This window comes from Narcine bancroftii, chromosome 3 (genome assembly GCF_036971445.1).
Source record: "Narcine bancroftii isolate sNarBan1 chromosome 3, sNarBan1.hap1, whole genome shotgun sequence".
NCBI lineage: Eukaryota > Metazoa > Chordata > Chondrichthyes > Torpediniformes > Narcinidae > Narcine > Narcine bancroftii.
In genome coordinates, this window is record NC_091471.1 from 328296394 (window position 1) to 328315056 (window position 18663).

Consider the following 18663-nt stretch of genomic DNA (forward strand, 5'->3'; position numbering starts at 1 on the left):
CCTTACATTTAATAATGAGTTGGTCAGTTCTCCTGCTCGGCCCCACAGCCCAGCCTTCTCCATGCCCTGGCTCATCCAGAACCTCTATCACTTAAATACATCCAATGACCCAGCCTCCATGACAAATTCCACAGATTCACTGTCCTCTGGCTGAAGAAATCTCTCTGCATCTCAGTTCTACGCAGGTGCCCTTCAATCCTGAAGTTGTCCCAGACTCTCCCACCTTGGGGGAAACAACCTTTCTTTGTCAACTCTGTCCGCGCCTTTCAAAATGTTTCAACAAGATCCCCCCTCATTCTCCTAAATTCCAATGAGTGCAGGCCAAGAGCTGTCAAATGCTCCAACATTGTACTCCGTCTGCCAGACCCTTACCCACTCACTGAACCTATCTATATCCCTCTCATATCCTCTGCATTATTTGCCAACACAAGACTGCAGTTGCTGGAATCTGGAACAACATTGTACGCCATCTGTCAGACCCTTGCCCCACTCATTGAACCTCTCTATATCCTCCCATTGACTCTCCGCACCCTCTGCACCATTTGCTTTTCCACTCAATTTAGTGTCAGCAGCAAATGTGGACTTTAAATGTAGATGCACAGCTTGCTGTTTAAGTAATATTCTGATCTGTAGGAGGTCGAGATGTGTTACTGACGTGTCAGGCATGAGCCATTTTGCAGACTTACTTGGAAAAGGTGCGTGAGACATTCTCAGAGTGGCAGTAGACAGTGTGGAAGACCCAGGAGAAGCACAGACACAGAACTGTGCTGAGGAAGAACAGGCCGAGGACCACCTTCTCCTGCACAGGGGCCACAAAGTTGATATTGGGTTGGAACATATAGCCCACTCCGAAGATGAGGAAGAAGAGGAATCCTGTTTGGGAGGGGGAGGATGGAAAGGGAGGCTGGGTTAGTGGAAAGTGGTAGTGCCTGGAGACCCATCAAATTCTACAGAAACCGGCCCTTATAGTTGATACAGATGAGAAGAAGAGAGAGTAAAGAGAACCAAGTTCCTTGAAGTTCACTTAACCAGTGACCAATCATGGACATTCAACATCTCCTCACTGGTCATGAAGGCGCAACAGTGACTGCACTTCCTGAGAAGGCTGAAGCGGGCAAGGCTACCGGCCACCACTATGTCAACTTTCTATAGCAGCTCTATCGAGAGTACCCTGGCCGGCTGCATCACAGTGCGGTACGGTCGCTGCAGAGAAACGGATCAGAGGTCCATGCACAGGACTGTAAGAGCGGCAGAGAGGTCTCCCTCCCCCTCCCCATCAATGTGATCAACCGGGATTGTTGACTGAAGAGGGTGTGCAAGATCGTGTAGGACCCCTACCAATCCCTTGCACACAGCTGCTCCCATCAGGGGAGAGATCCAGGAGGATCAGAGCCAGCACCACCAGGCTGAGGAACAGCTTCTTCCCATGGGCTGAATGACCAAAGGAACTGCTCACACCTACCCTCTACAAAACCGTACTTTTACATGTCTGCGTGTTTTGCACTGAGGACCAGAGAACGCTGTTTCGTCGAGTCGTATATGAATGATTTAGATAATGGAATGAATGGCTTTGTGGCCATATTTGCAGAGGATACCAAGGGAGGTGGAGGAGTGGATCATGAAACAGAAAGGCTGCAGAAGGACTTCGATTAGGGCAGAGAAGTGGCAGATGAAACACAACGTTGGAAAGTGTGCGGTTGTGCACGTTGGTAGATGGTTTAAATGGGCGGATGATTTTCTAAACAGGGAGAAAATTGCAAATCTCCAGATGCCAAGGGAGCTGGGAGTCCTCATGCAGGACAGCCTGAAGGTCAACTCGCAGGTAGAGTCGGGGGTGAAGAAGGCAATCGTGATCATTTCAGGAGGAATAGGGTCCAAGAGCAGGGATGTGACGTTGAGGCTTTACAAGGCCCTGGTGAGGCCTAGAGCAGGGATGTGACGTTGAGGCTTTACAAGGCCCTGGTGAGGCCGAAAGCAGGGATGTGACGTTGAGGCTTTACAAGGCCCTGGTTGTGATAGTACGGATTCTATCACCAATGTGTATATGTACATATGTACAGATGGTAGTGTAGGATGACTGTGATTGGCTGAGAGCGTAGCCACACCTACTGGCAGGTCTTAAAGGATTGCTCCTAGCCAGACCAGGTCATTCTGGACTGGTCGACCTACTTGTGATATGCTTCAGTCTTTTAGTTTGGATCAACAAGTCTTTGGTTCTTTCGACACGCATTACACTGATGAGGCCACACGTGGAGAATTTGTGAGCAGTTTTGGGCTCCTTGTTGATGTGCTGACATTGGAGAGTGTTCAGAGGTGGTTCACTCCGGGAATGAAAGGGTTATCCTACAGGGAATGTTTGACAGCTCTTGGCCTGCACTCGTTGGAATTTAGGAGAATGAGGGGGATCTTGTTGAAACGCTTTGAAAGGCACAGACAGAGTCGATGAAAGGTTGTTTCCCCCACGATGGGAGAGTCTGGGACAACTTCAGGATTGAAGGGCGCCCGCGTAGAACAGAGATGCAGAGGAATTTCTTCAGCCAGACAGCGGTGAATCTGTGGAATTTGTTGTGGAGGCTGGGTCATTGGGTGTATTTAAGAGGCAGAGGTTTTGGATGAGCCAGGGCATCGAGGGTTACGAGGAGAAGGACGGGCCGTGGGGCCGAGCGGGAGAACTGATCAACTCATGAAATGTCAGGGCAGAGTAGATGGGCTGAATGGACTATTTCTGTTCCTATGTCTTATGGTCTGAAGCTACAGAATATAAGTAGGGTTTCAGCCCTTCCTGTTCGTGCCAAACTATTATTCTGCCAGTCCCTCTCACCTGATCCTGGTCCAGAGCTCTCTGAACCCCTCGCATCCATGTACCCATCCAGATTCCTCTTAAATGTTAAAATTGAGCCCACATTCACCATATCAGCTCATTCCACACCCCCACCACTCTCGGTGTGAAGAAGTTTCCCCCTAAACTTTTCTCCTCTCACCCTTAACCCAAGTTCTCTGGTTTGTATCTCACCCATCTCCGGGCTGGGGTCTGATCCAGGGGGTTTATATCCCATCCCCGGGAGTGGGTTACAGGGTGGGGTCTGATCCAGTGGTTAATTTTCCATCCCCTGGAGTGGGTTACTGGGCGGGGTCTGATCCAGTGGTTCATTTCCCAACCCCGGGAGTGGGTTACAGGCCAGGATCTGATCCAGGGTTTTTTTAAAATCCTATCCCCGGGAAATGGGTGACAGGCTAGGGTCTGATCCAGGGGGGTTTATATCCCATCCCCAGGTGTGTGTTACAGACCGGGATCTGATCCAGGGTTTTTTTTATCCCATCCCCGGGAAGTGGGTAACAGGCCGGGGTCTGATCCAAGGGTTATATTATGGACATGTCCGCAGGATGGTACCTAGCAGGTGGGTCCAGATGTTGCCTGTCTCGGTGTGAAGCCTGAAGATGCTGAAGAAGCAGGCCCGGAACGAAGGCATGGGGGGTCGGTGTCCATGGAGGAGGAAGTCATTGTCCTTCAGCCAGTCAGGGAGGACTTCATGAGGGATTGCATGCCACCGGCGTTCCCAGACCTGTGGAGAGAGGGAAGGAGGGAGAGTGAGAGGGGAGTAAGGGAGGGAGGGAGAGAGAGAGATAGATGAGGGAAGGAGGAAAAGAGGGGAGTAAGGGATGGAGGCAGGGAGGGAGGGAGAGAGAAGGAAGGAGGGAGGGAGAGATGCAAGGAGGGAGGGAGGGAGGGAGAATGAGAGGAGAGCAGGAAGGTAGGAGAGTGGGAAGGGGGAGAGAGGGAAGGAGAGGGGAGGGAAAGGGTGGAAGGGGAATGGAGGGAGGGAGGGAGAGTGGGAGGGATGGAGAAAGAGGGGAGGGGGAGTTAAGGATTCGTGCTCACAGCCATTCCCAGAGCTTCACATTTTATATTTCATTGTTATTCTTCGAATCTAACCCTTACAAGTCCTGCATTATTTTGCAAATTTGATTAGAGCACAGAACACTACAGCACAGTACAGGCCCTTTGGCCCTCGATGTTGTGCTGACCCATATATTCCTTAAAAAAATACTATTCCCTCTCGTCCCCGTAACCCTCTGATTTTCTTCCATCCGTGGGCCGTCTAAGAGTCTCTTAAATGTTCCAGCCTCCACCACCACCCCTTGTGAGGCATTCCAGGCCCCCAAAACTGTGTGAAAAAAACCCTCCCTTCTCTTTGTACAGATGTCCTATGGTGTTTGCTGATCCTGCTCTGGGAAACAGGCGCTGGCCGTCCCCTCTATCTCTGCCTCTCAAAAACTTGTCGACCTCTATCAAGTCTCCTCTCATCCTTCTACTCTCCAAAGAGAAAAGTCCTCACTCTGCTAACCTTGCCTCGTAAAAACTTGTTCCCCAATCCAGGCAACATCCTGGTGAATCTCCTCTGCCCCCTCTCTGCAGCTTCCACATCCTTCCTGTAATGAGGTGTGCATTGGGACAATTTGTTTTATGGGCAGGATGTAGTAGAGAGATGGAAGTCTTTTAAAGATCAGATTTTGAGAGTGCAAAAGCTTTATGTTCCTGTTAGGTTAAAAGGAGGGGCAAAAGGTTTGAGAGAGCCATGGTTTTCAAGGAATATTGGAAACTTTGTTCGAAGAAAAAGGGAGGCGTACATTAGATATAAGAAGCATGGAGTTAAGGAGATGTTTGAAAGATACATTGAATGTAAGAGGAATCTTAAGAGAGGAATTAGGAAAGCTAAAAGAAGGTATGGCAAGCAGGGTGAAAACTAATCCAAAAGAGTTCTACAAATATGTTAATGGTAAAAGGAAAGCTAGAGACAAAATTGGTCCCTTAGAAAATCAGAGCGGAAAACTGTGTGTGGAGCCTAGAGAAATGGGGGAGATATTGAACAGTTTCTTTTCTTCGGTATTCACTAAGGAGAAGGATATTGGGAGATGTGAGATAAAAAAAAGCAAATTGGGTAAATATGGGGAATATAGAGATTACAAAAGGTGTAGTTTTAGGGCTTTTGAAGAATATAAAGGTGGATAAGTCTCCGGGACCAGACGGGATCTTCCCTAGGACATTGAGAGAAGTGAAGGAGGAAATAGCAGAGGCTCTGGCGGTAATTTTCCAAATGTCATTAGATATGGGGATAGTGCCGGAGGATTGGCGCATTGCGCATGTGGTTCCGTTATTTAAAAAGGGTTCAAGGAGGAAGCCTGGCAACTATCGGCCTGTAAGTTTGACGTCTGTGGTAGGTAAATTAATGGAGAAAATTCTTAGAGATAGTACTTATAAACATTTGGATAGACAGGGTCTGATCAGGAGCACTCAGCATGGATTTGTGGGAGGAAGGTCATGTTTGACCAATCTGATTGAATTTTTTGAGGAGGTGACTAGGAATGTGGATGAGGGTAGCACAGTGGATGTTGTCTATATGGACTTCAGTAAGGCCTTCGATAAGGTACCACATGGAAGGTTAGTTAGGAAGGTGCAGTCTTTAGGTATAAATTTTGAGATAGTCAAATGGATTGAACATAGGCTGAAAGGGAGAGGCCAGAGAGTGGTAGTGGATAATTGTCAGGTTGGAGGCCGGTGACCAGTGGTGTGCCTCAAGGATCTGTATTGGGCCCATTGTTGTTCGTTATATACATTAATGATCTAGATGATGGGGTGGTGAATTGGATTAGTAAATGTTAGAAATAGATGTACCTTTAAAGAAATTGCTCGAGACAAAAATTGAGAACAAAGAACATTTATTACAGCAACAATGCAAAGTTGGGTGCTTCCCCTTACCCTGGGAATACACACATACACTGGGGCTCACCCAACTTTTATACAGTAAATTTCAGCATCAGAATACCCTCCCCCTTACATTCTTCTGCCCCCTGGATGGGTTTGGCAGAGGCAATCCTTCCTGCCTACGTGCAGTTTCAGTATACTTGGAGGACCAGGTCACCTGTCGGTGTCTTCTTATGCCATTATTCCCATTGTCCTTATTCACATCCTAGCCCTTGACCCCATTCACACCTTCCCGACTCTCATGGCTACAGTCCCTTCATCGTTAATCTTGTCTAGGGTTTACTAGTTAAATATGCATACTTGAAAAATCTGTTGTATGGCTTACTAATTATATATGTATAACTTGCTAATACTATCTAAGGTCTTCTAATTATTTATGCAAGCCTTGCTAATTCTATCTGGGGCTTGGCGACCCTTATCTCATTCAGACTAACTCTACTTCTATTCTCAATTGTCTGTCCTTCTCTCCTTCATTCAGTGAACTTGCTGCTGTAGGAGATTCTTATCTTACTCAGACAGTGTCAGCTTCCTGCCTTCTAATATCCATGTCTCATGTTGTTTGCACTGGCTTCATTCATTTACTTATGCATCAATTTTATTTTCTTCATTTCATCATGTTCATATTGCAATGTCAGTTTTTCTCATCTCTCACAGTAAATATGCAGACGATACTAAGATAGGTGGAATAGTGGATAATGAAGAAGGTTTTCAAGGATTGCAGAGGGATTTGGGCTGCTTAGAAAAGTGGGCTGAAAAATGGCAGATGGAATTTAATGCTGATAAGTGTGAGGTGCTTCATTTTGGTAAGAAGAATCAGAATAGGACATACGTGGTAAATGGGAGAGCATTGAGGAATATAGAAGAGCAGAAAGATTTAGGAGTAACGGTACATCGTTCCCTGAAGGTAGAAACTCACGTGAATAGGGTGGTGAAGAAGGCTTTTAGTATGCTGGCCTTTATCAATCATTGCATGGAATTGTTGGAATCTAGGGGTTAAAACATTATGGAAGAAATGATTAATTAATAAGTTTATATGTACTGCATGGGTCAGGGAAAAAGAGGAATGTGATTAAGTGGCAATCACAGCATGGAGCAAAGTTGGCTGAGCAAAATTGTCTGCTCCAAAATACAGGGAGAGGAAATGCATAAAACGATTTAGGAGGAATGCTCAAACTGAAGGAGGTGGTGAGTAGCACAGGAGACACAGGCCAGACCAGAACAAAGAATGGCCTGCAAGAAACAAAGGGAATGGAAAACCAGTCTAGGAGGAAGATTAAGGCATGAGGAGGTGTTAAAGAGAACAGCAGAAATTGGCCAGACAGGAACAAAATGGTGATTAGAAATATCTGGGGATGAATTAATTTCTGATCCAATCAACAGGATAGTCTGGCTTGGAGGATTAAGATGGGAGTGCTACACCCCAGATATCTGCAAAACAGGAGATGACTTGTGATAACCCTTATGCAAAAAGATCTAGCAAAGGAAGACAACTTTTGTTCTGTATGATAATGAAATCTAGCAAAGGAAGCCAACTTTTGTTCTGTATGATAAGGTTGATCTATATAAACTGAGCCAACTGGACAATAGGGGTCAGTCTTGGGGAATAGCTCACTGTGCAGGTGACCTATGAACTAACGACTGACCCAGAGCTCTGTTAAGTTTTATTCTTGTGCAGTGTAATAAATTGACTGTTGAACCGAATACCTTCTCCTATCACTTCATTCAAAGAACACGCTGGACTCAGACTACACATAGACTAAATTAAGAGTAAGGTAAAGCCAGAGTCCGACAATTTGGTGACCCCGACGTGATGAAGATGGAGAAGTGACGGAAGAAAAAGATACGAAACACCGGTCGATTGTGGTGTGGTGATAACAACAAGTGACCATTCTACAAAGGGAGGTAAGCAGACGCCTGTTTAAACGAAGTTCTGCTATTGGCAACGATAAAATTGTGTGTTGTCACTACTCTGCAAAAGCCCTAGTTAAAGCCAAAGAATAAAACAAAAGGGGGTTGGAGTCCCCCTAGTAGAACGGGGTTGGAGTCCCCTGTAGAAAAAAAGGGGGTTGGAGTCCCCCTAGTAGAACGGGGTTGGAGTCCCCTCGTAGCGATCTCGAGAGATAGGTTTAGACACTTGGCCAATTAGAATAAGGTGTATTGTGTTGTAGTTATTTGTTTCTATAGTGTATAAGTATCTGTTTAAGAATCGTATAGTGTATCATAATAGTTTATAATAAGTATTTGTTTAAGGATTGTGTACAGTGTGCCGCTGGTGTTTATAATAACGTGGGAAGGGTCGAAGTAGATTGCAGGGTGTCAAAATCCTACCCGGGGAGAGATCCAGTGAAGTACGAAGTCTAAAGGGTTAAAAATCGGAACAGAGATGGAAGGAGTAAATAGGGATGTAGGGCAAGAGCTCGGAGAAGACAGAGGAGTTCCCCCATCTGTAAACCGACAGTGGGAAAAAACAAGGAATCAATTACTGGGAGGATTACCGAAGGGAGAGGAGGTACAGGCTATGGCACGGTACGAACAGATATGGAAAGAGCTGCAGAGTCAGGGGAAGGTACCTCGAGGGTTTGAAAAAATCCGGCTGGTACTGTACTTAGGAGAAGCAGAGAGGGAAGCAGCCAAGGAGGTACAGGAACATGAGGCAAAGGGACAAGGATCTATATGGAATAGAAGAAGGCTTAAACAACAGAAAGAAGTGAAGGAACAGAGAAGGGCAGATTTACACAATATGACATTGGCTTGCATGGCTATGGAAGCGAACCTTCAACATGATATTAAAAAGGGATCCCATATCACTAAGGAGAATATGGGGGAGGTTAAGCTGTCAGCCCCGCTATATCCAAAGTTACCAGAGACATTGCCACCACCTTATCCTATTCCCCAGATGCCAGTGATGCAGATAAATGAGGGAATAGTGAATGTCACTGAATTAGCAGGTCACGAACTCCAGGAGGCGAAGGAGAGACTTAAGAGAGTTATGCAGGAAAGGGTGGAGGAAATGAAGGAGTTAACAAAGGAAATACAGAATGTATGTAAAGTAAGGGAAACTAGTATGCCACTAGAAAAAACAAATGAGAGAGAGCAAGAACAGACACTTGAGAATGCCTTCTCGGTAGGAATGTCAGAGGATCACACTCCTCACAATAGACAAAAGGAGTCAGAGGATGAGGAGATCTTGACCGTTTTGAGTCAGTGTAAGGAGAGTTGGACGGTTAAAGCAGGAGTACACCCAGCCACAGATCCCTTGCAGACTACACTCTTTAGGGCTGCAGTAATGAGTGGACTGCCAGCTGTAGTTAGGGAGGCGTTAGAGAATAACCCTGATATACCTGGCTGCTCGAATGAGCAATGGGAAAAACATTTGACCCATCACATGAAGCGTTACAGGGCTAAGCAAAAGGAGGACAAACAAAGTACGGAGTCGGTACAAGTGCAACTCCTTAAGCTTCAATTGGAAGAAGCTAGGAAAAAGGTAAACGAGGCAAAAAAGATTTCCTCAAAGGGTGCGAACCAGATGATTCAGCAGCCACCGCAGCCACCACAAGGGAATAATACGAGTTGGCACCCGGCCCCAAATTGGGCACCGGGTCCCACCTATGTGGCCAGAATGGGAGGTCCAATGGGGGGATTCCGAGTAAGAGGGAGAGGTCGGGGTGCTCCACGAATGCAGCCAGCTGTATGTTTTGTATGCGGTCAGCCAGGACACTGGAAGAGAGACTGCCCCCTAGTTTGGGGTCCTCGGGACACTGGGGGAAGGGGATATGGACCACAACAAAATGAGCATTGGGTCCAGCCCCAGAGATCGTCAGTGCCACCCCCGGTACATCAGGCAACCCATGCGGCTCTAGCTCCGAAGAGACAATTCCCTTTGCTGACAGAGGAGGAGCAATATTGCCCACAGTGACGGAGCCCAAGCACCCACGAGCAGGCTAGGTTGGCAGACCCTTTCCTGCAGATTAAAGTAATGGACATGGAAGTATCCTTTTTAGTGGATACGGGAGCCAGACTTTCAACACTCACTGGCGCTGTTTCAAGATAAAACATCATCCTCTAGCGTCCAGCTGATAGGGTTCTCGGGTACACTAGAAAATCTGCCGTTTTCTACACCACTAGTCACTTCTGTGGCGGGACAGACTTTTACACATCAATACATTTTGTCAGCCAGGTGCCCTACCAATCTTTTGGGCAGAGACCTGTTGGTCAGGTGCGGAGCATTGATCCTTTGTGGACCCAGCGGAATAGAGGTCACCTTTCCAAATGGATAATCTATGAACTGTCCATTAACTACACTGCATTCCAGTTCTCAGATGTTGTTGGCGGCAGCTGGAGGATCCGCGTCTGAGGGACAATGGGCTGACATTTACTGGGAGCTGTTGGAACCAGAGGACCCACAGAAGGGAGGGCTGCTAAAGCTTTATAATCAATGGAAGCCGTGGATCCAGACGTTACACCCGTATACCCCTCCCTCGGACCCTCCCCATATGACCCTCTGTTATGATAGGGATGGGGATGAAATGTATCAGCATGCCTTTTATGAAGAGGTAGAGGGCATGCTATGGGAAATTAATTCGGACTACATAGTGGTAGGAAAGGAGGGAGTGGCCGCTACGGTGGCACTGACATCTGAACAGCTGGAATGGTATGAGATGGCAGGTGAGGCCATTCCTCATGTCACCCTTGCAATTGGCACTACTCACCAGGCAAAAGATTTGGGACCGATGTGTCGGAACTTGATGTCCCTAAGTGACTGGTCTGACACCCAAATACTGACAGTGCAGTTCTCCTCATCTGGTCAGGCATACAGAATTTTGTCCCCGACATATGATCGAGTCCTCCTTGAGCATAGACAGATTGATCGCTTTCATGGTAGAGAGAAGATGGATCACCCCGACTCGGCCCCTATGCTAGATTCTCTCCCTGAGAACCTGTGGTCAGTGGGATCAGCAGATGTGGGTTTTTGTCAGCAGGTTGATCCCATAACCTTTGAACTGTCAGATTACACCCCTATTTGGCAGATGCAGTATCCCCACAAACCTGAAGCTGAGGAAGGTTTGGCAGATACCATTGATGGCCTTATGTATTCAGGAGTGTTGGAACATTCGTGTTCTAGTTGGAATACACCCATCTTACCTGTTCCTAAACAAGACACGGGCAAATATCGGATGGCCCATGACTTAAGGCGCATCAATGGTATTGTGTGAACACCCACAGTTTCAGTACCAAACCCATATACTGCCATGACTGCTTTAACCCCTAACCACAAGTGGTTCTCTTGCATAGATTTAGCAAATGCTTTCTTTTGCTTGCCGCTGGCAGAACCATTAAGAGACGTGTTTTCGTTCACGTATAGAGGTAGAAAGTTGCGGTATACTCGGCTTCCGCAGGGCTTTATCTTATCTCCAGGGATTTTCAATCAGGTGTTGAAAGAACAGCTGGGGGGGCTAGCACTGCCAGGTGGGGTAGTTCTGATCCAGTATGTAGATGACATCCTATTAGCAGCACCTGATCATACTTCCTGTTTGGAGGCCACCTGTCTCCTGCTAGTGCAGCTGTTCAAGGCAGGCTTTAAAGTCTCTCGCTCAAAGCTGCAATGCTGCAGACAGGTGGTCACCTTTTTAGGTAGAATGGTCTCAGCGAAAGGCACAGGGATTTCCCCTGCACATCGAGCAGCGATACTACATCATCCAAAACCAAAGACAGTAAAGGAGATGCTTTCGTTTTTGGGTTTGTCAGGTTATAGTAGGCAGTTTATCCCATCGTATGGTGAGTTGACACATCCACTGCGAACTTTGGTGAATGAGCAGGGGATGAGGAATCTGGGAGCTACACTTGATTGGACTGCACAGGCTGAGATGAGTTTTATTCTATTGAAGCAAGTGCTTACAACAGCTATAGATTTGGCGATTCCAAATTATAAACTACCTTTCTTTTTGGATGTTTCTGAAAAAGCACACACAATTGATGGTGTTCTTTTTCAGAAAAAAGGGGGTGGAAGATGTGTGCTCATGTATGTGAGTATCACACTAGACCCGACGGAAGACAGACACCCACCATGTACGAGACATGCAGCGGGAGTAGCAAAGATTTTACAAAAGGTGGCACACATAGTAATGGGACATGGCCTGATGGTATTAACAACACATAGTATTGTAGCATTTGTGAGCTCGACTGCATTTACAATGACTTCGCTAAGGCAGACGAGACTAGAAAAGATCCTGAATGCTCCAAATGTTACGTTTACCCATGAAGGCATTAACATGGCAGACAATATGGGAGAGGGAGAACCACACTGTTGTGAGAAGAGGGTAGTAAAGGATATTAAAATAAGACCTGACTTACAGGCTACACCCTTAAGAGAACCAGATGAAACCTTGTTTACAGATGGGTGTTGTTACAGACACCCCACAGATGGATTGAAAGCTGCCTATGCAGTGGTACGAAAAACTACAGGAGGATTTGAAGAAATCATTACAGGGACGGTGAGAGGAAAGGAGTCAGCACAACTCGCAGAACTACAGTGAATGATAGCAGCATTAGAATGGGCAGAAGGGAAGGAGGTCAATATATATACAGACTTGGCATATGTGGTAGGGACAATACAGGTTGAGCTTAGTCAATGGATTAGAAGTGGGTTTTTAACAGCAGCAATGACCCCAATTAAACACGAGAAGGACGTTAGGAAACTGGCGGAGGCCCTCCTGAAACCAAGGGCATTAGCAGTTCTTAAATGTAAAGGACATGATAGAACAGATACGATGGTGGCTCGGGGAAATGAGGAAGCGGACATGGCCGCTAAAAGGGCAGCAGGATACGGCCCTCAGTTTATTATGATACAGGCAGACAGAACAGCACATGACTTATTACCACCGTGTAGGGTAGAAGTAATAATACAGAAACAAGCAAAGGCATCACCTCAGGAAAGGATGGTATGGGAGGAAAGGGGGGCAACCAAGGATCAAGGACTATGGAGATCGATAGACGGGAGGCCAGTTTTACCATCTGGACTCATGAAACCCCTCCTCGAGGAGGAGCATGGGCTAACACACTGTGGAAAGAAGCAGATGATAAGGTACTTGATACATTGGTGGCACCCCTTCCTGCCGGCGATGGTGGAGAACCATATTAGAGAGTGTGAGGTATGTATAACTTTCAATGTAAAGGCGACTGTAAAGCGACATGAAGGACAGTTCCCGTTACCTAAGTTACCAGGGCAGGAAATCGTACTTGATTATACGGACATGATTGAGAGGGTAAGTGGCTATCGATACCTCTTAGTAGCAGTAGATGTGTTCACAGGGTGGCCGGAGGCAATCCCTGCCAAAAGAGAAGATGCAAGGACGGTATGTAAATTCCTGATCAACCAGTATATTCCAAGACACGGATTTCCTAGAAAAATTAGGTCCAATAATGGAAGTCATTTTAAAAATAACGATCTACAGGAGGTAGAAGCAATGTTGGGATTGAAACATGCCTTTGGAACGGTGTACCATCCGCAATCCCAAGGGAAAGTGGAGAGGATGAACCAAACAATAAAAGGTAAGATCGGGAAAGTACAGGCACGGACCAAACTAAATTGGGTGGATGCATTGCTCCTGGCATTAATGTCAATAAGGAGTTCGGTAAGTCTGTGACAGGATTCACTCCATATAAACTACAAACAGGGCACCAGTTTCCGGGACCGGGAGCTGGAATTCAGACTACCAAGAATGAGGTAAGTTCAATGGGATGCAAGCTTTATTATGATAAACTAACGGCTCTGGTGTCAGATTTTTCACAACAGGTCACAAGTCCCAACAGAAAAGGGAAAACACCGATACCTTCAGTCGCGGAGTGGGTTCTGCTAAAGGTCATCAAAAGAAAGAGGTCGGAGCCCAGGTGGACAGGGCCCTACAGAGTGGTGGAGAGGACGTCCCATGCGGTTCGACTACAGGGAAAAGGCGAGACGTGGTATCATTGGAGTCAGTGTGCAGCAACGGACCCACCAACACGGACACTGGAACAGATTCAAACGGAGGTGACTGAGAACCTGTGAAGCAACCACGGACTAAGAACACTTAACGTCCCTTTTTAAAGAGACTATTGGACTACGGTGACTGTATATCAGTGGTTGACGGTATAATCAATTTATAGGCATCAAAACAATGAAGGGAGCTGGGATGAATACTATGTGGGGACTATGGGTACTGGTGTTCCGAGCCCTTGAAGGGGCTGGGGAAGAAAACCACTGTACGAAGTGTTTGTGGTCAGCCTGGGAGGCCCATAACGAACCGAAACAGTACTTTGCTGATTGGACTGACGTTCGTGAACACTGTGTTGGGGCCCCCACTGGACTGAAGTGTGTTCATAATGGCCAAGTTTGTGAGGTTAAGTTTAACAAGGGGTTGGAGATGCCGGTCCTTGCAAAAACTCCTGACGTCTTGGTCCCAAGAGTTAACTGGTGGTTGGTCTCATTTTCATGAGACCAAAAGGGGGACTGTTGGAATCGAGGGGTTAAAACATTATGGAAGAAATGATTAATTAATAAGTTTATATGTACTGCATGGGTCAGGGAAAAAGAAGAATGTGATTAAGTGGCAATCACAGCATGGAGCAAAGTTGGCTGAGCAAAATTGTCTGCTCCAAAATACAGGGAGAGGAAATGCATAAAACGATTTAGGAGGAATGCTCAAACTGAAGGAGGTGGTGAGTAGCACAGGAGACACAGGCCAGACCAGAACAAAGAATGGCCTGCAAGAAACAAAGGGAATGGAAAACCAGTCTAGGAGGAAGATTAAGGCATGAGGAGGTGTTAAAGAGAACAGCAGAAATTGGCCAGACAGGAACAAAATGGTGATTAGAAATATCTGGGGATGAATTAATTTCTGATCCAATCAACAGGATAGTCTGGCTTGGAGGATTAAGATGGGAGTGCTACACCCCAGATATCTGCAAAACAGGAGATGACTTGTGATAACCCTTATGCAAAAAGATCTAGCAAAGGAAGACAACTTTTGTTCTGTATGATAATGAAATCTAGCAAAGGAAGCCAACTTTTGTTCTGTATGATAAGGTTGATCTATATAAACTGAGCCAACTGGACAATAGGGGTCAGTCTTGGGGAATAGCTCACTGTGCAGGTGACCTATGAACTAACGACTGACCCAGAGCTCTGTTAAGTTTTATTCTTGTGCAGTGTAATAAATTGACTGTTGAACCGAATACCTTCTCCTATCACTTCATTCAAAGAACACGCTGGACTCAGACTACACATAGACTAAATTAAGAGTAAGGTAAAGCCAGAGTCCGACAGAATATAGGAGTTGGGAGGTGATGTTGAGATTGTATAAGATGTTGGTGCGGCCTAATTTGGAGTTCTGTGTGCAGTTCTGGTTGCCTAATTATAGGAAGGATATAAACAGAGTGGAGATAGTGCAGAGAAAGTTTACCAGAATGTTACCTGGGTTTAAGCATCTAGAGTATAGGGAGAGATTGAACAGATTAGGTCTTTATTCTTTGGAGCGTAGAAGGTTGAGAGGGGATTTGATAGAAGTATTTAAGATTATGAAAGGGATAGACAGAGTGGATGTGGATAGACTATTTCCGTTAAGAGGAGGAAAGATTAAAACAAGAGGACATGAGTTAAGAATTAAGGGGCAGAGGTTTAGAGGTAACATGAGGGGGAACTTCTTTACTCAGAGAGTGGTAGCCGTGTGGAATGAGCTTCCGGGAGAAATAGTGGCGGTGGAGTCAATTGTATTATTTAAGAAAAGGTTGGACAGGTATATGGATGAGAAGAAGATGGAGGGTTATGGGCATTGTGCAGGGAGGTGGGACTAGAAAAGTGTGTTTGGTTCGGTGCGGACTAGAAGGGCCTAATGGCCTGTTTCCGTGTTGTAATTGTTATGTTATGTTAAAGAACTGAGCACAATCCTCCAAGTGTGGTATAAACACGCGATGCTGGGGAAACTCAGCTGGTCAAACAGTGGACTTTATACAGCAAAGATAAAGATACAGAACCGACTCCAAGCACGGTCTCATCGGAGATTTGTTAAGTTGCAACAGGACCTTTATTAGGTGACTTGATTGTGGTGATATGACCACCAGCCACCTGCATGGGCAAACAGACCACCAAAGGGGCTGACCCCATCTGGCCGGCTGTCAATCAGCCGACCTGAATATAACCCTGAGCCGGCCCCTCCTGAGCCAGTCACGTGGGGGGCCAGTTTGAACTGATGTTCAGACTTAGTACAGTGTTAAGTTCAGGAAAGCTGCTACCCCAGTGCACCACAGTGATAGAGGTGTTTAAGATGATGAGAGGCATTGACTGTCAGAGGCTTTTCCCCAGGGGCTGAAAGGGCAGCCACAAGAGGACATGGATTTAAGGTGCTGGGCAGTAAGGACAGAGGAGATGTCAGGGGTAAGGTTCTTTTACGCAGAGGGTGGAGGGTGCGTGGAATGGGCCGCCGGCAACAGAGGTGGAGGAGGTGGATACGATAGGGTCTTTGAAGAGACTTTTGGATAGGGACATGGAGCTTAGATAGAGGTGATCATCCTTACACAGGCAGAGGTGATCAACACCAACCAGAAACGGCTCATGGTGTTCCGCACAAAGCTGGGCCCACGAGCTTTCCAGGCCATCAAGGACTGCATGGACTACGAACCTGCGATGGCCGTCCTGGAGAGCATGTACAAGCCCCCGACACACATACAAACCCAGTCGTTTCTAAGGTAGGGACATGTTTTGGCAACTACACATGCGCACAAATACAGATACAGAGACCATCAGAGAGAGAGACACACACCCAGACACACACACACAAATACAGACACACACACACATACAGACACATACCCAGATGTACATGCACACAAGCGCGCACACACAGAGACACAGACACACACCCAGATACATACACATACACACCCAGAAACACATGCACGCACACACAGACACCCACCCACCCACACACAGACCTATCAATGCATGCGCATGTGCAGACACACACAGGCTCTCACACTCACACAGTCACAGTTACACACGTACACACACACATAGACAGTCTCTCACTCTCTCACACATACATACACACAAACACAGACACAACACAAACACACACACACACACACACACACACACAGACACACCCAGACACACACACACCCCCAGACACACACACAAACACAGACACATACACACACACACCCAGACAGACACATATACACACCCAGACACACACAAACACATACACCCACACACACACACACACACACACATACACAAACACCCAGAAACACTCACACCCACCCAAACACACACAACCCAGACACACACACTCACATATGCACACCCAGACACACAAACACACACTCATGCACACACACACACCCACACACACATACAGACACATACCCAGGCACACATGCACACAAGCGCACACACACAGAGACACAGACACAAACACACACTCAGATACATACACATACACACCCAGGCACACATGCACACATGCGCACACACACCCACCCACAGACCTATCAATCCATGCGCACGTGCAGACATATACAGACATACACACACACACACACACACACACACACACACACACACAGAGCCAGACATACACACACCCTATACAAACATATACACACAGAGACACACACACACACACACACACACACCAGACACACATACACAAACCCAGACACACATGCACACAAGCGCACACACAGACACACTCAGACACCCTCCCACTCACACACAGATCTATGAATACATGCACACGGACACACACAGACATACGCGCGTGCACAAACACATACACACACCAAGACACACATGTGCGCACACACAGACAGCCAGACACCCACCCACATACACACAGACAAATGAATGCATACGCACATGCAGACACACACAGATATACGCACACACACATACAGACTCTCACACCCACATAGTCACATAGTTACACACACACATGCACACACACTGAGACACATAGTCTCTCACTCTCTCTCTCGCACACACACATAGTCTCTCTTTCTCTCACTCACACACACAAACACCCAGACACACATGCACACAAGTGCACACACACACCCAGACACATACACATACACACCCAGAGACATCCACACACACCCCCAGACACACATGCACACACGTGCGCGCACAGACACATGCAAATAGACACCTACCCACACACACAGACCTATGAATACATGCGCATGTGCAGACACAAACAGACATATGCACCCACACACAAACAGACTCTCACACCCACACAGTCACATAGTCACACACACACACACACACACACACACACACACACACACACACACACACACAAAACCAACCTGCCGCCATTGCCCCATTGGGGCCTGTTGTCAGCTTCCCTGTACCCTTAACCTTTTCTGTCACATCCCCTCTCTGTGACATAACAAAGGGACAAGACTGAGTTCACCCCCGGCCCCACAAGAGAGGGGAGTGATTACCGACACGCATACTGACCTCAACTTCCACCCGCAACATCACACAGGCACCGTGGTCTCAGATTTGTGGAGGGTGGGCACAACTGGGTGGAGCAGGAGGGGATGAGGTGAACATATCAGAACCACAGAATCCTACATCACAGAAAACAGGCTCTTCAGCCCCTCAAGACTGTGCCAAACTCTTATTCTGCCTAGTCCCACTGACCTACACCTAGTCCATACCCCTCCCATCCATGTATCTGTCCAAATTCTTCTTTAATGTTAAAATTGAGAGAGAGAGAGAGAGAGAGAGAGAGAGAGCCACTTCAGCTCATTCCACACCCCCGCCGCTCTCTGTGTGAAGAAGCTCCCCCTAATCTCCTCCCCTTTCACCCTTAATCCGTGTCCTCTGGTTTGGATCTCACCAACCTTCAGTG

General features: G+C 46.8%; 1 protein-coding gene across 1 annotated transcript in view; it reads right to left on the reverse strand.

Annotated features, from left to right (window-relative positions):
- Positions 1-18152, reverse strand: part of LOC138759166 (adiponectin receptor protein 2-like) — a 34290-nt gene extending 16138 nt beyond the window's left edge. Inside the window, exons 1-4 of the mRNA XM_069929181.1 lie at positions 18113-18152; positions 6681-6750; positions 3392-3563; positions 687-873 (exon numbers count right to left, since the gene is read on the reverse strand). Coding sequence (XP_069785282.1) covers positions 687-873; positions 3392-3563; positions 6681-6731 — 410 coding nt within the window. The 5' untranslated portion in view covers positions 6732-6750; positions 18113-18152. The remainder of the gene's footprint in view (positions 1-686; positions 874-3391; positions 3564-6680; positions 6751-18112) is intronic.
- Positions 18153-18663: the final 511 nt, after the last annotated feature.